The 18,005-nt window shown below is 41.8% G+C and overlaps 2 protein-coding genes across 2 annotated transcripts; one reads left to right on the top strand and one right to left on the bottom strand.

The window, feature by feature from the left end:
- Window positions 1-64: 64 nt before the first annotated feature.
- prss59 (serine protease 59, putative) lies at window positions 65-4,964 on the bottom strand. The gene is made up of 9 exons (XM_028961921.1): window positions 4,687-4,964; window positions 4,432-4,613; window positions 3,659-3,891; window positions 2,633-2,768; window positions 2,134-2,248; window positions 1,618-1,819; window positions 1,177-1,267; window positions 897-1,105; window positions 65-340 (listed from the first exon to the last, which is right to left on the bottom strand). The coding sequence occupies exons 1-9, from the start codon at window positions 4,900-4,902 to the stop codon at window positions 231-233; spliced, it is 1,494 nt and encodes a 497-aa protein (XP_028817754.1). The 5' UTR covers window positions 4,903-4,964; the 3' UTR covers window positions 65-230.
- A 2,030-nt stretch (window positions 4,965-6,994) lies between these two features.
- On the top strand, window positions 6,995-16,646 carry psmd2 (proteasome 26S subunit ubiquitin receptor, non-ATPase 2). Its single transcript, XM_028961920.1, has 21 exons — window positions 6,995-7,154; window positions 8,327-8,383; window positions 8,868-9,032; window positions 9,369-9,490; window positions 9,574-9,798; window positions 9,884-10,042; window positions 10,337-10,481; window positions 10,591-10,651; window positions 10,731-10,877; window positions 10,965-11,071; window positions 11,154-11,281; window positions 11,356-11,443; window positions 14,089-14,251; window positions 14,469-14,570; window positions 14,665-14,810; window positions 15,000-15,083; window positions 15,167-15,335; window positions 15,476-15,570; window positions 15,653-15,779; window positions 15,948-16,066; window positions 16,227-16,646. Exons 1-21 carry the CDS (start codon window positions 7,050-7,052, stop codon window positions 16,407-16,409), a joined length of 2,697 nt encoding a protein of 898 aa, XP_028817753.1. The 5' UTR covers window positions 6,995-7,049; the 3' UTR covers window positions 16,410-16,646.
- The last annotated feature ends 1,359 nt before the right edge of the window (window positions 16,647-18,005 follow it).

Genomic DNA, 18,005 nt, shown 5'->3' with positions numbered 1-18,005 from the left:
GATGTGAGAGAGAGTTTCAACAGGATTTTTTTTCTGGATCATAATGACAACGCAGAAAAATACATAACTTAATCAAAATAAGATTTTATTTCTCAAATCTCCAAATGTGATATAAAGAACCCACAGGCACCTATATACACAAACATGTTTAGGACCAGCTGCTTATACACAATTTCAGAAAAAACATAGATTTCCCCTTGTATATTGCAGAGTGTAATGGAGAGTATCCTTCACTCTTTCAGCCACTTCTGGAGAAGCACATAGATGTGCTCCCGAGCCTGAGACAGCTGGGGGGGATCCTGAGGTCGAGCTGGGTACATGTTAGCACAGTGAGCTGTACCTGAGGGACAGGCAGAAATTGTTAGCTGGGGATTTTTGTGCCACTGCAACACATAAAGAGTGTTTTGCCACTCTCTGATTCTCCAGTTTACCTGTCAGAATGCTTCAATTAAACCCCAATGTAATCATATGGTGCATAATCCCAGAACATTTGCAGCCACGATCATGTTTGAAATGTCAACACCCTGTGTCTTATGAGCACAGAGAACATATTGACAGGGGCAGGGTTAAAAACTCCAGAAGTGACTAATTTTATCCATACTTTTTCAAACCTCACTTACTACCATTGTGTCCCTGAGCAAGACACTTAGTCCTGAGTGTCTCCAGGGAGACTGTCCCTGTGACTACTAATTGTAAGTTGCTCTGGATAAGGGTGTCTGATAAATGCCATAAATGTAAATGATACAAGATTAGCAAACGCACCCATGTGCGACATATTGTACTTAATGTAGTGAAATTCTGGCCTTGTTATCTTGGTTGTTCTATAAAAATGTTAACTTAAAATAATAGTTTTGTGCATAAATACAACTGAGAAATGGGTCATTTGAACTTCTGACCTTTGATAAAAATGGCTGGGAGGTCATCACTAAGATCACTAGTCATGCCAAGCGCATCACAGGGATCAATGGAGCCATTGGGGAAGACAATGCGTGTAGTCTTAACACTGTAGCCGCCATATTCTTCATTAGTCTGTTGCACCACGTCCTCGAAAGCTGACTCGGAGGCACTCAGGTTGTAAAAGTCACTGCACTGCTGTAGATGATAGCTGAAGAATAATGGTACAATTAATCAGTACAGAAAAAGATATTCAAATATAATCTTTAACATTGAACTCACGGTAGAGGGAATCCAGTGAAGGGCTGGTTTGGGGAATCTGTGCTTTGATAAAACCCAAATTCTGTACAGGTCTGATAAACCCACTGCCTCCCTTCACAGGCACACATGCAAACACACACAGACACACACACCCCAGAACAATTTATATAAAAATAAAAACATCAAACAGAAAAGATAAAAGACAGGATGACCACTCACATCCCCACACTAAAACAATGAAGTACTCAGCTGAGTCAACAGCTTGCTCGCACCACCATTGATCTTAGCAATACAAATGAAGCATGTGTACCAGAACACACCACAACTGAAACAACTTCACAAGTTTGTCCCTAAAGTTACGAGACTAATGCAGTGTGTCGTACAACAAATACAGCTACAACAGGCTACTAAGCACATACAGATCATTCAAAACAATCCTAAAACACACACACACACACACACCTCCTGCTGCTCCAGCTCCACTCCAGCTGGTGTTGGTCATTTCCTGCAGGGTCGTGGAGTATTGTGCATCCAGGCAGGTCTGGGAGAAGGTCTGCAGCATAAGCCCGGCAAGGCTGGCGTAGCGTGAATACGGAGAGCCGAGAGACGTGTCCAGCATCACTTCACACAGCACCTTTATGGTGATGTTAGTGCCAATAGCTCCCTGTCCGCACATGGACACATGGGATATGATTGCTTAGAAAATATTAGTGAGGGTAAAATCTAACCCCCTCTGTAGCCATGAGAAAAATTCCTGAGCCCTGCAAAATGTCCTGCGATATTCCCCAAGTTGCTTTCTTTTTAAGGACATTTGATAGTTGATCGTTTGAGAAAAAGGAGCACACATTCACATTGGAGCAGCAGAATTAATGCCTTTCTGTGTGTGTGCATGCATTTATGCAGACAGATTTTTAATGTACTGTTACACATGCATACAGATTTTGATACAGATGACTGAGGACTGAAATACACACACACCTCAAATTCACGATTGTCTTCATTGTACTGAACCACATCCATGAAGTTTCCAGCCAGTGACTCCAGGAAATAAGCAGAGTCCATCGGAGAACCCAGCTGTAACCTTGAGCACAGTCTTCAAGAGAAAGAGAGGGGGAGGGAGAACTGACTCAGTTTCACCAAATTCTTTAACAACAGTGCTCTCCTACTGCAAGGGGCAACTCTGCTGTCACCCCACATGAAAAGGTCATTTTTTCTTAAAAGGGTTTTTACAACAATCATTTGTCTGTCTGTGTTCCTCCTACACATGGTTATGGCTCAGGGTGGAAAAAACTGCAAACTGGAAGGGGGAAACATTCATGTGAACAAGTTGGTGTGCCAGTTAGGCACACCAGTTAGGTCAAATAATCAAAACTTTTTATTGATGAACTGGATTTATTGTCACTGGAAGACTGATAGAGAAATCAAATAACTCCTGTACACTCATTATCCATTTCCACTACAAGAAATAAGATCTCACCTGAAGTCCTTAGTGATGTTGTCATAGGTGTGAGGATCCTGCAGCATTTGGATCAAAGTGTCAGAAGCCTGCTTCACCATCTTGGGACATTCTGGGTTCTCAGCCACCAAAGATCTCCATACAACCTCAAGGTACTCTGACCACAACCACCAACCAAGAGAAAAGCAGATGAGATCTTGAAACATTTCAGGTGTCCATTTTTTAAACCAATCATTGTGGGCACATGGGTTTCATTACTACACAATGCACAATTTTCAGATGGTGCAATGTTTCCCAATATTTCTTTAAATGTATTGATTATTATTGATATATTGATTATTATTGGTTCTCATAGTGGAACACTGGCTATCCCTGCCATAATACTTCAAATCATGATCCTCAAGTACACCTTGTTTTCCTAAAATGAAAAGTTAGGAGTTTAGGTGGGTGTGTGCCATATTTCTTTTAGCATCTCCTAAGACAGGAAAACCTCCCACACTATGTGGAAAGCATGTGTGTCCAGCCTTTATTACGCATGAAGGAACAGGGCAGGGCTCTGACAAAGACAAGTATTGTGCACAGGGAATGTGTTATTTGGAGTGTGTGTGCTGTATGTGGTCTGGGGGGTTCAAGTGAAATATCGGCATTAGTTTTCGATGGGTAGAATATGAGCAGAAATCAGACTGGGTCGCATCAATTTTGGCTTGACCTTTGTGGCTTTTTAAACGTGGTCAAGTCACGCTTGTGGAGCATTTATAAACCTGTTGTCACATGCACATGCACACAATTCCCAGTCTTTACCATAAAGTCCTGTGACTTTTTCATATCAGCAATCTGCCTCTCAGAGAACATTCCATCTTCCCTTCTCTTCCATCCATTCAAAACAAATAAATCATTTGAATAAAATATGCGTGTGTTAGCTGTATGCACAAATATTTTATCTATAGTCTAGCTGAAACGTACAAATCATTGTCTTAAAAATTCCATGACTTCCCTAAAACTGTGTTTAATTTTTTTCCAGCAAGAGCGAGACAAGTGTACTCTTACCGGGGAAGTTCACTTGGGCCAGGATAGGGGCGCTGGTTGCTATGGAAGCATACACAAGGTGGGGGTACTTCAGACGAAACCAGGCAGCCAGTGACCCAGGGTATGACCCACCAAATGCCACCCACTTGTTGTTGGTCAGGCCCTGGGTCCTTGCAAAGGCTGTGCGAAAATGAGCAAGATCGGCAAGGGCCTGCCGACTACTGAGAAAGTGCAGATTCTTGACACTGAGATCCCTACAAACACACACACACACACACACATTATTCAGGATGAATTTGCCCATAAAATAAATAAAAAGGATGCTCAGTACAAACAGGTGCAAACACACCCCACTCACTCACACATTCAATTCACCTTGTATACCTGCTGTTGGATAGCGTGAGGAAAGTTTTTAGTTAATACGAAAACAATTATTACATACAATAATAACATACATAATTCTTATTAGAATATTTTTGAGCAGCATTGATCTCACTCTCTTCAAAAAGTCACTTTACTAAGCTACATGTACATAATGAAGCGCACTCTTTTGCAAGACAGCGTTATAGATGTTGTGCATGTGAACGTTGTAGTTTCCTCATTTTACTTTCCTAATTTAAATGTCTATTTATTGTAACGTAAACGATTGCTAGGTAAACGATTCTGCGCATGCACTTTCAATTCGATTTGTACACCGACTGAAGGTGTCGGCTAAAGGCAGGTTGCGCCGCAGCGCTCATGTCGGGAGTTCTGCTCTCCAACTGCGCATGCGTCAGGGTCGGGCTCAGCCTCACTCTGTCGGGCGGCTCTTGCCGTAGAAGCGGTGTTCCAGCATCAAACACAAGGCTCCGAACTTCCGGGCGTACGAGAGCCAGCTTCCGTACTGCATCCATGCGGGATTAGCGGCTCCCTCTCCGCCGATCATTAAAAAGACGGGTCCTCCCGGGGCGTGGAAGCTGTCGTTGACAAAGTACCTCTATACACACACACACAGAGAAGCACTAGTCAGAATGACTGTCCTTTGGCAATGATGTGTGCGCGCTTTGTACCTGTTTCCACACGCGCGCGTCGGCTCCGTTGAAATGGTCCAGCCTCTGGCTGAACCACAGCTCCTCTACCCCGGCTCCGATCTCCCCCCCATGCCGCCCATCTGCGCCCAAAGTGCCGAACCTGCGGAACCCTTTAAAGCGCCAAGCGCTGGACGTACAGAACAAAAGAGCCACCAGGAAAAGCAACGATAAAATACGACAGTCCGGAGCCAACATGTTTCCCTAAACTCACTTTGGGTCATGTGACCTCGCTCATGTGATGATGAACTTTTCGCTTCTTCTCTTCTTCCTCTTCGCGTTCTCGTGTTGGACTTTGTCGCCATCTATTGCTATGGGACGCAGCTATTAAAAAATATATAACGGTTTAAACCTGATGAACGACTTGGACCTTCAGTTTTTTTTTTAATCAGAATTATCCATTAATATTTTAGTCTAGTCTAGTAATTGTATTTTAATTAATGTTTTAGTAATGCAATTCTGTTTAACCCAGTCAACATAGTACTTGAGAAGTATTGAGTAGAACAGACAAAAACAATAATTTCTTTTAGGTCAAACCCACATCATAAGTAAAACAAGGATATCTTATTATATTATAGTTAAAGTTACCTATATGCACAAAAATACTCTACATCTATTCCAGATGCTCTAATTTGTTCCATATTTTTCACCAGACATTCAGTTTTCTTTTCCACTCCAACTGACTACATCACTACACTGTAAAAAAGTAATAAGTTGACTTTACTTAGAAAAGCCATGGAAAATGATTGACTCAAAATTCTCAAGCAAATTAGGTCATACTTTTGGACTTGATACTACCTCACCTTTGTAGAGTTAACTTGCATATTTGCAAAAAAATTGTCTGTAGACCTCCAAGACAGGATTGTCTCGAGGCACATATCTGGGGAAGTCTGTCAATCAAAGTTCTCTACATTAAGGGAACAAAGTCCAGTTGCCATGACTCAACTTTCAGACAAATTCATCTAGATGACTGAGCCCCATGGTCACTGTCAGAGCTCCAGAGGTCCTCTGTGGACAGAGGAGAACCTTCTAGAACCTTCTCTGCAGCAATCCACTAATCAGGCCTGTATGGTAGAGGTGCCTTTTGGAGTCTCTGGTAAAAAAAAAACAACAACAAAATTCTCTGGTCTGATAAGATAAAGATTGAACTCTTTGGTGTGAATGACAGGTGTCACATTTGGCACCACCAGGCACCGCTCATCACCAGGCCAATACAATCCCTTCAGTGAATCATGGTGGTGGCAGTACCATGCTGTGGGGATGTTTTTCACCTGCAGGAACTGGGAGACTGGGGCGACAGTTCCTCTTTCTGCAGGACAATGACCCTAATCACACAGCCAAGATATCAAAGGATTGGTTTCAGGACAACTCTGTGAATGTCCCTGAGTGGTCCATTACATTTGCAGCATTTATCAGGCGCCCTTATCCAGAGCGACTTACAATCAGTAGTTACAGGGACAGTCTCCCTGGAGCAACTTAGGGTTAAGTGTCTTGCTCATGGACACGATGGTAGTAAGCGGGATTTCAATCTGGGTCTTCTGGTTCAGTGTGTTACCCACTAGGCTACTACCACCCTGATCCAGCCCAGACTTGAATCCGATTGAACATCTCGGATCTTAAAATGGCAGTGCACCAATGCTTCCCATCCAACCTGATGGAGCTTGAGAGGTTCTGCAAAGAGGAATGGGGGAAACTGACCAAGGATTGGTGTGCCAAGCTTCTTTATTCAAAAAACCTTGAGGCTCTCGTTTCTTCCAAAGGTGCATTGACAAAGTATTGACCAAAGGCTGTGAATAGTTGTGTACATGTGGTTTCTCATGTTTTTTATTTTTAATAAATGATAAATAATTCCAACTATGTATTGTGGAAACGTTCAAAGCAAAGCGAATTTCTCAAATGAGAAATAATGAACATGAAATTCCAATCCCCTAAGGGAAGAAAGAAACAAAAGAAAGGAGAAAGAAAGTTGTGGATAGAATTCTGAAGAAAAAAAATGAATTTAATCCATTATGGAACAAGGCTATAACATACCAAAATGTGGAAAAAGTGATGTGCTGTGGATACGTTCTGGATGCACTGTGTAGAGCAATGATTCATATTGCAGTGTTAAGTTAAACTTTTGTAAGAGTACCAAAAAAAGACAAATTACAAATTACTTTTATTTGTAATGTTTACTGTTTAGCTTTCTGAATTGTATTCACAAGCTTTTATTCGAAGCGACCACGCGTTCCGGCCGAGGGTGGCGCTGCTGCGCTGGTCTCTTCTGATTCTTTCTCATACAAAACCACAGAAGAACAAGCCACCAGACGCGCAGAATCACTGAGAGAACAGTGGGTAGCACAGCAATGGAGGACCAGAAAAACAAAGAGAAAAAGCAGTCGGAGAAGATAGAGGAGAAGGGCGCGCAGCCCGTTGGGAAGGAGAAGGAAAAGAAAGAGGAGCAAGAGCTGGTGAGAACGCTGTTTGTTTCCACGTTTTTTTATTTTGAATGCGCCCCGGCTTATTTTGCCTGAGTCACTGCCTGCACAGCAGCATGGCTGACGGGGAACAGGCCGGAGCGCCGCGGCCTCCGATCTAAAAACCAGCGGGATGAGGACAGTACCGATATACCAACTATGTGTTGTGGAAACGTTCAAAGCAAACCGATATAAAAACGCAGCGACTGCGCGTATCCAGGCCCACGACCAGGACATCCCGCTTGCCATTCTCTTCTCTTTCAAGCTCATTCGGAGGGTTGGCGTTCATCAGCTGTACGTTTATTCTCTTCCGCCTCTAAACACCAGACTTTGTCCAGTTTCGGGATTGGTGGTGATTTAACGCGACATCCCGCTGAGTTGTCACGATCGGCTTTTGACAGGCGACAGGTCCTGCGTGGCCTCGGGCAAACATTTCCCTAAATTAAACCAACTTTTGTATACGTATTAGACAAAGTTCACCTTGCAATGCTCTAGCGTTCGTATGTAAAATACAGTTTAGGGTCATTTAGAAATGTTCTCGTTTTTCCATGAGGAAAAAAAAAACTAAAGTAATAATTAACTCATTGAGAGTGTGAAATCATTTAGTTGAACCCACAACTGTTGATGCACTAGATGCTCTACTAGTGTGAAGAGGACCAGTTTTATGGCTTCTTTAATCAGTGTGTTATCAGATGTGGCATAAAATGAAGGGTTTTCTAATAATCAGTGAGGCTTTTAAGTGACAGACTTGGGTTAACAAACACAGCAATGTCCAGATTTTCCTTCATTAACTGGCATTTACGTCAACATCAATGTCTGCATTTGGAACTCTCTGAAATCTTTTGAATGGACCAAACAATTGTTTAATATAAAAAATGAGGACATTTCTAAATGACCATGACGTGTAGATAGTGTTTATCAACACAAGTTTGACTGAAGTTAGTGGTGTTCCACGCTGGATTCCATAAAATCATACACAACCGTGTCATATTATTGTCATATTATTTTCTTTGTTTATGCATTCATATGAATCCAATTTAGCCTCTGATCTTAAGCTTCTCACCATATTTTGGGTGAAAAAATTATTGCTACATTTAGGGAGGACATTTAGTGGACTGGTGCATGCAGACTGTGCGTTATGTGTGTGCTTTTTATTCATTCTGCAGTCAGAAGAGGACAAGCAGCTTCAGGAGGAGCTGGAGCTGCTGGTGGAGAGGCTGAGTGTGAGTACACTGCTGTGATTGCCTGGGATTTCTTTTGGTTATTGCTGCTGAGAACAGCAATAACCCCCCCCCCCCCCCCCCCCCCCCCCCTTGCACTCCCTGTGCTATTAAATTGTTTGTCAGTGTGGTGTATGTGCTCTTAATACCCCCTCCTTATAACTTTAAAAGTTCACTGTGACAACTAATTTATTTGAATATTCATATCATCATCATAATTTGTGCTGATGTCTGTCTCTGTGATTTTCTGTCTGTTTCTGTCAAAAACATCACAGAACATTACATTTCTATAGCCCATATGTGCACACTAACTTATGCAATAAATCTGAACACATAATTAAAAAACTAGCTATAGTTATCATTTTGGAAAACAGTTATTAAAACGATTTACTTTTTAAAATGTATTGTTATTACCAATCTAATTGTAAAAATGTAGATAGAATGACCATATGTATGTGTAAGAATTAATAACATTTTTCTCTTTCAGGAGACTGACTCCTCTCTGCACCGGCCTGCTTTAGAGGAGCTGAGACGTCAGATCCGCTCCTCCACAACCTCTATGACGTCTGTGCCCAAACCTCTGAAGTTTCTGCGTCCACACTACAGCAAACTCAAAGAGATATATGAAGGAATGCCCCAGGGGGAGAACAAGGTGTGTGTTCTAAAGTAGTTTTTTTTTTCTTAAGAAAATATGGTGATAAGTGTCACTTGATGGAGTTTTTTTATTCTGTGTGATAGTCTCATGCACCAGACCAAGCTAAATAGACAAGTGATTGCTTAAAGCTGACCAGCTAACCAGATGCTCCCTAAATGCTACATGCAAATTTAAAACGGTCTTAAACCTCATTAACCTCATCAAAACCAAGCACAATTGGACTGGGCGTTTTCATCATTTTGATTCCTATTGTTTCAGGAGCATGTAGAGTCTGTCCCTATGTCAGCATATTAACAAAAAATATTCCCACACTTGACCGGTCTTCTTTCTCAGCGGTTTTGTGCTGATGTGGTGTCGGTGCTGGCCATGACAATGAGTGGGGAGAGAGAGTGTCTGAAGTTCCGTCTGCTGGGTTCCCAGGAAGAACTGGCATCATGGGGACATGAATACGTCAGGTGACATCACTGTGAACACACACATCCATATGACTTAGATGGGTTTGAATAAGACAAGTCTTACGTGTGTATATGTTTTCCAGGCACCTCGCAGGAGAGGTGGCCAAAGAATGGCAGGAGGTGGAGGAAGGGGATAAGGCTCAGCAGGAGTGCCTGCTTCAACTGGTGAAGGAGATAGTTCCGTACAACATGGCTCACAATGCTGAGCATGAGGCCTGTGATCTGCTGATGGAGATCGAGCGCCTCAACATGCTGGAGCTTTACATTGATGAGAATGCCTATGCCAAAGTGTGTCTGTATCTCACCAGGTACATAATCATTCATAACACAGTCTAATGATTCCGCCTTCAGCAAACATGTCTTTATGTAATGGTACTCTGTCTATCTCTCTAGCTGTGTGAGTTATGTTCCTGAGCCAGAGAACTCTGCTCTCCTCAAATGCGCTCTGAACATCTTTCGCAAATTCAACCGTCACCCAGAAGCTCTCAGGCTTGCACTGATGCTGAATGATGTGGAGCTGGTTGAGAACATTTTCACTTCCTGCAAGGACATGTATGTCATGATCTCACTCACGTGATCATGAGATTTACTGTTGCTCACATGGGAGGGCATTTCTCTTTTGTGTTATGTTGAGATACATTATTTATGCACTGTTTCTAAAAGATAATGACAATAGAAAGCAGATTGATGAGCACAGAAAGGAGTAGAAATAATCAATCACATAATTGATTGTCTAAATATTCTTTAGGGAAGATCTACATTTGTTCTGTAAAGAAACACTGCTCTTAACACTTGTCTAATCTCAAGACAATGTTGTTAATTGTTTATTGTTCTGTCTGTCTCCAGCGTGATTCAGAAGCAGATGGCCTTCATGCTAGGCAGACATGGGATGTTCTTAGAGCTGAATGAGGAGGTAGAGGAGTACGAAGACCTGACCGAGATCATGTCCAATGTACAGCTCAACAGCAATTTCCTGGCTCTCGCCAGAGAGGTTTGTGTGGGGAAGTTTACCTGACCTGGTGAATCAAACGATGTTCCGTGTGTAAAAACACAGACTGTATGAAATTATGACCACTGTCACTCACTCTTATCTTTTTCAGTTGGACATTATGGAGCCTAAAGTTCCAGATGACATTTATAAAACCCATCTGGAGAACAACAGTATGTTTTATATGCCCACATTTTCATTTGTGATCATTGTTTTACTGTCCTTATTATTTGAAAATTCTTTCTAACTCAGGGTTTGGGGGCAGTGGATCTCAGGTTGACTCTGCACGTATGAATCTTGCTTCCTCGTTTGTGAATGGCTTTGTTAATGCCGCGTTTGGTCAGGACAAACTCCTCACAGAGGATGGAAACAAATGGCTGTACAAGAACAAGGACCATGGTGAGAGGCAGAAAATACCTCAAATAGACCCACTGTATGTTGTAGCCATTACTGAGTGGCATTTGTCAATTGAGCTGTGTGTTGTAGGTATGCTGAGTGCCGCCGCATCCTTGGGTATGATCTTGCTGTGGGATGTGGATGGGGGTCTAACTCAGATTGACAAATATCTCTACTCGTCTGAGGACTATATTAAGGTGAGATGGACCCAGCACGTCTGCTGAATAAACATGACCCAGATTTTAGTTTAACCCATTTTCCTTCATCCATAATCTGTAGTCTGGAGCATTGCTGGCGTGTGGAATCGTGAATTCTGGGGTTAGGAATGAGTGTGACCCTGCCCTTGCCCTACTCTCGGACTACGTTCTGCATAACAGCAATGTCATGCGGATCGGCGCCATATTTGGGTGAGCACCTTGACTGTCAACCTTTTACTGCTACACCTCTGAGGCTGGGCTCATTTTTCTGTGTGTGTATCTAGGCTGGGGTTGGCGTATGCTGGCTCCAATCGGGAAGACGTCCTCTCTTTGCTGCTGCCTGTTATGGGAGACTCTAAATCCAGCATGGAGGTCAGTGTGACAATAGACAAAGAATTACTAGGCTTCACATTCATTGTGTTATCTACCTTTTAAGAACCCATGGATGACCGTATATACCACTGTTCAAAAATGTAGGGTCCTGTTCTTGTTTTTAAGGAAAAACTAAATATGTATAATGAATCCATGACAAACTTGTATTGGTGAATACAACATTCTTTTGGAAATCAAGACCTAATTGTTTCTGATAATGGGGCTTACTACATGTTTTCTACACATGCAAATATGTAACATTTTAAATTTAATAACTGTCTATTCAAGGTGCCATTGTCATTGTCTCAATGTCTGGACAGTGTTTTTGAACAGTTTGATGTGTTTTGTGTAATATTGTCAGGAAAAAAGTTGATCAAAAACAGTAGTGTACATAGTAAACGATATTGGTCATTTATTTTGTCACCAAATGCATATGAATGTTCACTCTTAATAACTCTAAGAGTGAACATAACTCTAATAACTCTAGTCTCCTGAAATGACACTTTGGCACCCCAATTCCTTCCCGTATACACTAGAGGTGTGAACCTTCACTGGACTCTCGATTCGATTCGATTACGATTAGCAGTACCTCGATATCGATGCATCGCAATGCATCCCAGCCATTTTCTACATGGTCACATGATGTTTCCAAATACCAGAGTTAAGGTCTCGTATGCCTGTGTGGATGCTCTGATTTGCTCCAGAGCAGAAAAACTTATGTCCGCACTCACCCTGTAACAGTTATATATACTGGTAGATCTCCTTTAAATGCACACGGCACTATGTTGTGGGCGGAGTTAATCGTCTGCCCCGGTCCTGATGCAGATCGACATCTCCACCAAGCAGAGGAACCGAGTACCTTGTATTATTTCATTTTGTATTACATAAAAGCACTAATATTTGGTATGTGTAATGTCCAAATTGGTCACTTGAAAATACGTGCAGAGTAAAACTCCTACCCGCAGTGGCGCTGTTCCCAGATCAGGCTGAAATTGAATTCGACGTCATCATGATATTATTGATTATGTTTTGCACTGCATCGATGCACAATCGTCCATGTCTGCATCTCGATGCATCGATTATACGATTAATTTTAACACCCCTAGTATACACACATTAAAAGAATAAAATGATTCATTACAAACTTTTATTTGCCAAAAAATTAGCATTTGTAGCTTTTTGTTCTTAGTGGGGACCTAGTGGTTAAGGAAGCGGCCCCATAATAAGAAGGTTGCTGTTTCAATACATAATCTGCCAAGGAGCCACTGAGCAAAGCACCATTCGCACACACTGCACATTGTCATGGCTGCCCACTGCTCACCAAGGGTGATTGGCTAAAAGCAGAAGACACATTTCATTGTGTACACCGTGTGCTGTGCTGCAGTGTTTCACAATTGCAATCACTTCACTTTCACTTTTGTTTTAGACTGCAGGCTACATAGAGTCTATATTAGAGCTGTAATCATCTTTACAAAGTTAGTATGTGCCCAGTATGCTGTGTGGTGCATTTAAACAAAGACAGTCAACCATTCAATGTTTACTGCTCCATTTCCATATGGCCATGAGCACATGAGCTCTTGTAATGTACAGTTTTTGAAAAGTCGGGCCATGATAAATGGGCAGATTTAAAATGCAAGGCTAGCTGTTTCACCTCCTCAGCATCCATTTTTGCATCTCTCTCACTATAATCAAATTAACATTTAATGAAAAAAACTAAACTAACTTTTCATAAAATGAATTTACAACATGCAAAACTTTTACCAAGCAGTGACCTATCCTGTGGAAAGGATAGGTTTTAAATATTAAAAGTCTAAAATGATAGGCCAAGATTTACAACTCTAGTCTCTATAGCATAAAGGATTATACAATGTTTTGATTATCTTTTTGGGTGTTAATGTTTACATAATTATAATTTTGGTAAGCTCAGCACAGATATAATTGTGCACCCCTGACCGACTGCTAGCGGTTAGCACAGCTCCAAGCCATGAAAAAATTAGGAATCTTGCTTGTCTGCTTAATTTCAATACTTTTTTTCTCAGACAAGCCATCCACAATGTGGTGGTGACATTGACTTACAGTGCTGTTGATATATGACTATGGGTGTAACTGTGTGTCAGACGGTCTATATTTAAAGTGGTGGTCTAATTGACTTTGGAATATATTTATCTGCCTTTTAAATACTTTCCAAGGGCTCATTTCCAAGCTGAGCCTTTTGCACAGCACATTATTGCTGCTTCTCTTATAAGGTCCAGTTAATTTTACTACCTTTCCCTGCATTCTCATATATAGTCAGCATGAATACTGTGACAAATAACTCATTTGTTCAAATAAATGCAGTTGTTACTATATATTTGCTATATTTTGTTTACGTCCTGTGTCTGTTCTGACCGAACACATAGATGTCAAATTCATCATAGCCAGATACTTTTTCTTCTTCCTCCTCCTTTGTCTGCTTTCATTAGGGGTCGCCACAGCTGTTCAGACAGTCTGTTTGTTCACATTTTTATGATACCCTTCCTGGTGCAACCCTACTCATTAACCGGGGACCGGCACCAACAAATACACTGTAATGTCCATCCCCAGTGTCTGGGCTGACCATGTAATCTAATCTTTTCCTGCTGCATATGTGTGCCTTGTCTCTGTAGGTGGCGGGTGTGACTGCTCTGGCATGTGGTATGATTGCTGTCGGTTCGTGTAATGGTGATGTCACCTCTACAATAGTCCAGACAATCATGGAGAAGAGTGAACAGGAGTTGAAAGACACATACGCTCGCTGGCTACCCCTGGGGCTTGGCCTCAACCACTTAGGTGAGACATACATGCTGTTTCCATACTGCCTGTCTGTTTTTTCTGTTCTGTTTTTGCACAGAACAGAAAAGTATAGTGACCAGTAGAGGGGACAGTGTCTAAATGGTGGTAGGATGGACAAAATGTCCTACCAAATTCTGAGCAAAAAAAACATTTAAGTGGAATATGTTTGTCTGGATGGTGAGGCTGATTGTGCATACTTGTGCATGTGTTACAGGTAAAGGAGAGGCTATTGACACAACGCTGGCAGCACTGCAGGTGGTCCCTGAACCATTCCGCAGCTTTGCCAACACACTGGTGGACATTTGTGCTTATGCAGGTGAAAATCTCATAATGCCGTGAAGACCCGCTTTCAAATTTAAACACCAGTGGAAGGAACCTTCTAGTTCTATCTCTCTGTCTGTCTCTCCAAGGCTCTGGTAACGTGTTGAAGGTCCAGCAGTTGCTGCACATCTGTAGTGAGCATTATGACACTAAAGAAAAGGAAGATGACAAAGAGAAAAAAGAGAAGAAAGACAAGGAGAAGAAGGAGAGTGCATCGGATATGGGATCCCACCAGGTGGCTATGCGCTTCAAACATATTTGAAATGTATTTCATTTAAAGCTTTGCAGTGAAATGCAGCCATATGTCTAAATCTCGGTACACAGAACTGGTGTACCCATTAATATTAGGTGTGGGGATGGCAAGCAGAGCATTCCCATCACATGTCTGCTGAAAATAATTAATTCTCTCTGGTGTCCCCTGTAGGGAGTGGCAGTATTGGGGATTGCACTCATTGCTATGGGAGAGGAAATTGGCTCAGAGATGGCACTCAGAACATTTGGTCACCTGGTCAGTCACTCAATAAGGAACCTCCCTTATTCACACTTGTTCTCTTTTTTTAAAAATCATTGTCACTGTGTGTGTGTTTCTAGTTGCGTTATGGTGAACCCACTCTCAGACGTGCGGTGCCACTGGCTCTGGCTCTGATCTCAGTCTCAAATCCACGCCTCAACATCCTGGACACACTAAGCAAGTTCTCCCATGATGCAGATGCAGAGGTGTCCCATAATTCAATCTTTGCCATGGGCATGGTGGGCAGTGGTGAGTGGACAATGGCACTGACTTAGTGTTACAGGGTTGAATAATAAACCTTCTGTGACTGGCTGTTCTTATTTGGTTCTTTTCTCACCATGCATAATTGTGTGCGTGTGTATGTGTGTTTTTGTGGACTCATCCTCCAGGCACCAACAATGCCCGGCTGGCGGCCATGTTGAGGCAGCTTGCGCAGTACCATGCTAAAGATCCCAACAACCTTTTTATGGTCCGACTTGCTCAGGTGTGTTCTATGCGTGTGTAAGATCAAAACGCAACGCATCATTTGGGGCCATTTGTTTTATGCTAGTATTTCTCTCTTCCAGGGCCTCACTCACCTGGGAAAAGGTACACTTACCCTGTGCCCGTATCATAGTGACAGGCAGCTGATGAGCCAGGTTGCAGTGGCTGGACTTCTTACAGTTCTTGTTTCATTCCTTGACGTCAAAAACAGTGAGTCAGCATTTTCATACGTTGCATTGGAAACATCTCTGTATGCCCGGTGCTACTTTTTTTTTTACTTTCCTGGTTATCTGTACAGCTAATGTACAGCTCCTCAGATCAGGGTGATTGGTGGACTGTTTCAGATACGTTTTATACTCTTTTTCTTTCTCTTTAAAGTAATTCTGGGCAAGTCCCACTATGTGCTCTATGGTTTGGTGGCAGCAATGCAGCCCAGGATGCTGGTCACATTTGATGAGGAGCTCCGCCCACTTCCAGTGTCTGTCAGAGTTGGACAGGTATGCGTGTTCCTGCATACATGCCTAACTTGAGCTGATGCTGAACTGGATTACACCCCAGCAGTTTAATATCCTAAACACATGTTTATTTTCATTATTATAGTTAATTGTGCGTATGATTCTGCATGCATTTCAGTCTCACGGTTTCCCTCTTTAATAGGCGGTTGACGTGGTTGGCCAGGCTGGGAAGCCTAAAGCTATTACAGGCTTCCAGACACACACCACCCCAGTGCTGCTGGCACATGGGGAGCGGGCAGAGTTGGCAACTGAGGAGTACCTGCCTGTTACACCAATCCTTGAGGGCTTTGTCATACTGCGCAAGAACCCCAACTATGACGCCTAGACGCACATTCACACACATGCTGGGACCTCCTTTTTTTGGACTTGACAGCAACCCTTCCCTCTTTCTTTCAGTTCTCTCTCTTGTCTGACCTTCTAATTCTACAAGTAGAGCATGGAAGAAAAAAAATCAAGAACTCGACATGTTACCATGTAGTTTGATTAGATATATTTTTCTTTTGTGTTTGTTTTGTTACGTTTAACGTGAAAGGTTGAAATAAAAAATTATTATGAGAGCCAATTATGGTTTTATTATTTTTAAAGTCTTTTGTCCATCCAGAAAGAGGGTTGAAGACATTTTAGGAATATCAAGTTCTTAATCTGAGAAGCATTTTAGAATCTTGATAGAATTAATGATAATGTAATAGAAACCTCTGCATATTGTTACCCCCATGTGCGTACAGTCACATGGTGGTAGAAACACACTAACGTGAAAGTGACTAATCACTACTTTTGGTGATATTAAAACAGAGCAGTGTGGCAGTGCTTGTCAATGGCATTTTGTTACTGGGTCAGATTTTGTTCAATGATTTGCACATCTCATAATCCCATGTTTGATTGATTCATTTTACCAGCAAAGGGGCAATCAAAAGCTCCAAAAGGAACTTAATAAAAGAAAGAAACTGCTGGAAGAGTATTTATCTAGAGCAACTTACAATCGGTAGTGACAGGGACAGTCCCCCTAGAGAAACTCAGGGTTAAGTGTCTTGGTCAGGAACTCAATTATAGTAAGTGGGGTTTGTGCCTTTGACTGGTAAGTGTCTAAACCACTAGGCCACTACAATCCCATAAAAAAAAAAAAGAATCTACAAATCATGAAACTATTTCAGAATAATTTTCCACAACATATCATTGCTAAGACCCTAACAGTGTCAGGAGCAAGGCAGGGTTTGGGGGTTAGGGGATTGCTAATCGATCCCTTATGCTTAGTTTGCCAGATGATCATGATTCTGAATTTGAGCATGCTGAATAATATAATGTGCAATTTTGGTCCTTGAATCTTTTACTGTGAATTTAATAGCATTTAAAAATATCCACATTGCACATATGCAAATTATTTACAGGGAAATTGTAGACTCAAAATATTCAGAAACATTGTTTCAATATTAAAAAAAAAAATAGGCTAATAAAATTTCAAAGTCAAATTGAACATGTCTAGTATCGTTACACAGCTCTTGACATTGCATAAATATTCAAGTATCCCAAGCTTTGAAGATAGGTGAGTATAACATTCCACAATGTGAAATTGTTGTAACATTTACATTTACGGCATTTATCAGATGCCCTTATCCAGAGCGACTTACAATCAGTAGTTACAGGGACAGTCACCCTGGAGCAACTTAGGGTTAAGTGTCTTGCTCAGGGACCCGATGGTAGTAAGTGGGATTTGAACCTGTGTCTTCTGGTTCATATGCGAGTGTTACCCACTTGGCCACTACCACCCTACCATAACATTGTAAGATTAAGATGCGTTACTCTGTGCTTGAAGTGATACTCTGAGCTACTATGGATTGGGTCAAAGAAATTTTCAATAGATTTCGTTACAACAGCAGAATAATTCATTGGTTGTGTTGAGTTTCACCCAGATACAATGCTGCTA

The sequence above is a fragment of the Denticeps clupeoides genome, chromosome 19 (genome assembly GCF_900700375.1).
Source record: "Denticeps clupeoides chromosome 19, fDenClu1.1, whole genome shotgun sequence".
NCBI classification, from domain to species: Eukaryota; Metazoa; Chordata; class Actinopteri; order Clupeiformes; family Denticipitidae; genus Denticeps; species Denticeps clupeoides.
This window is presented reverse-complemented; position numbering and strand designations above follow the sequence as displayed.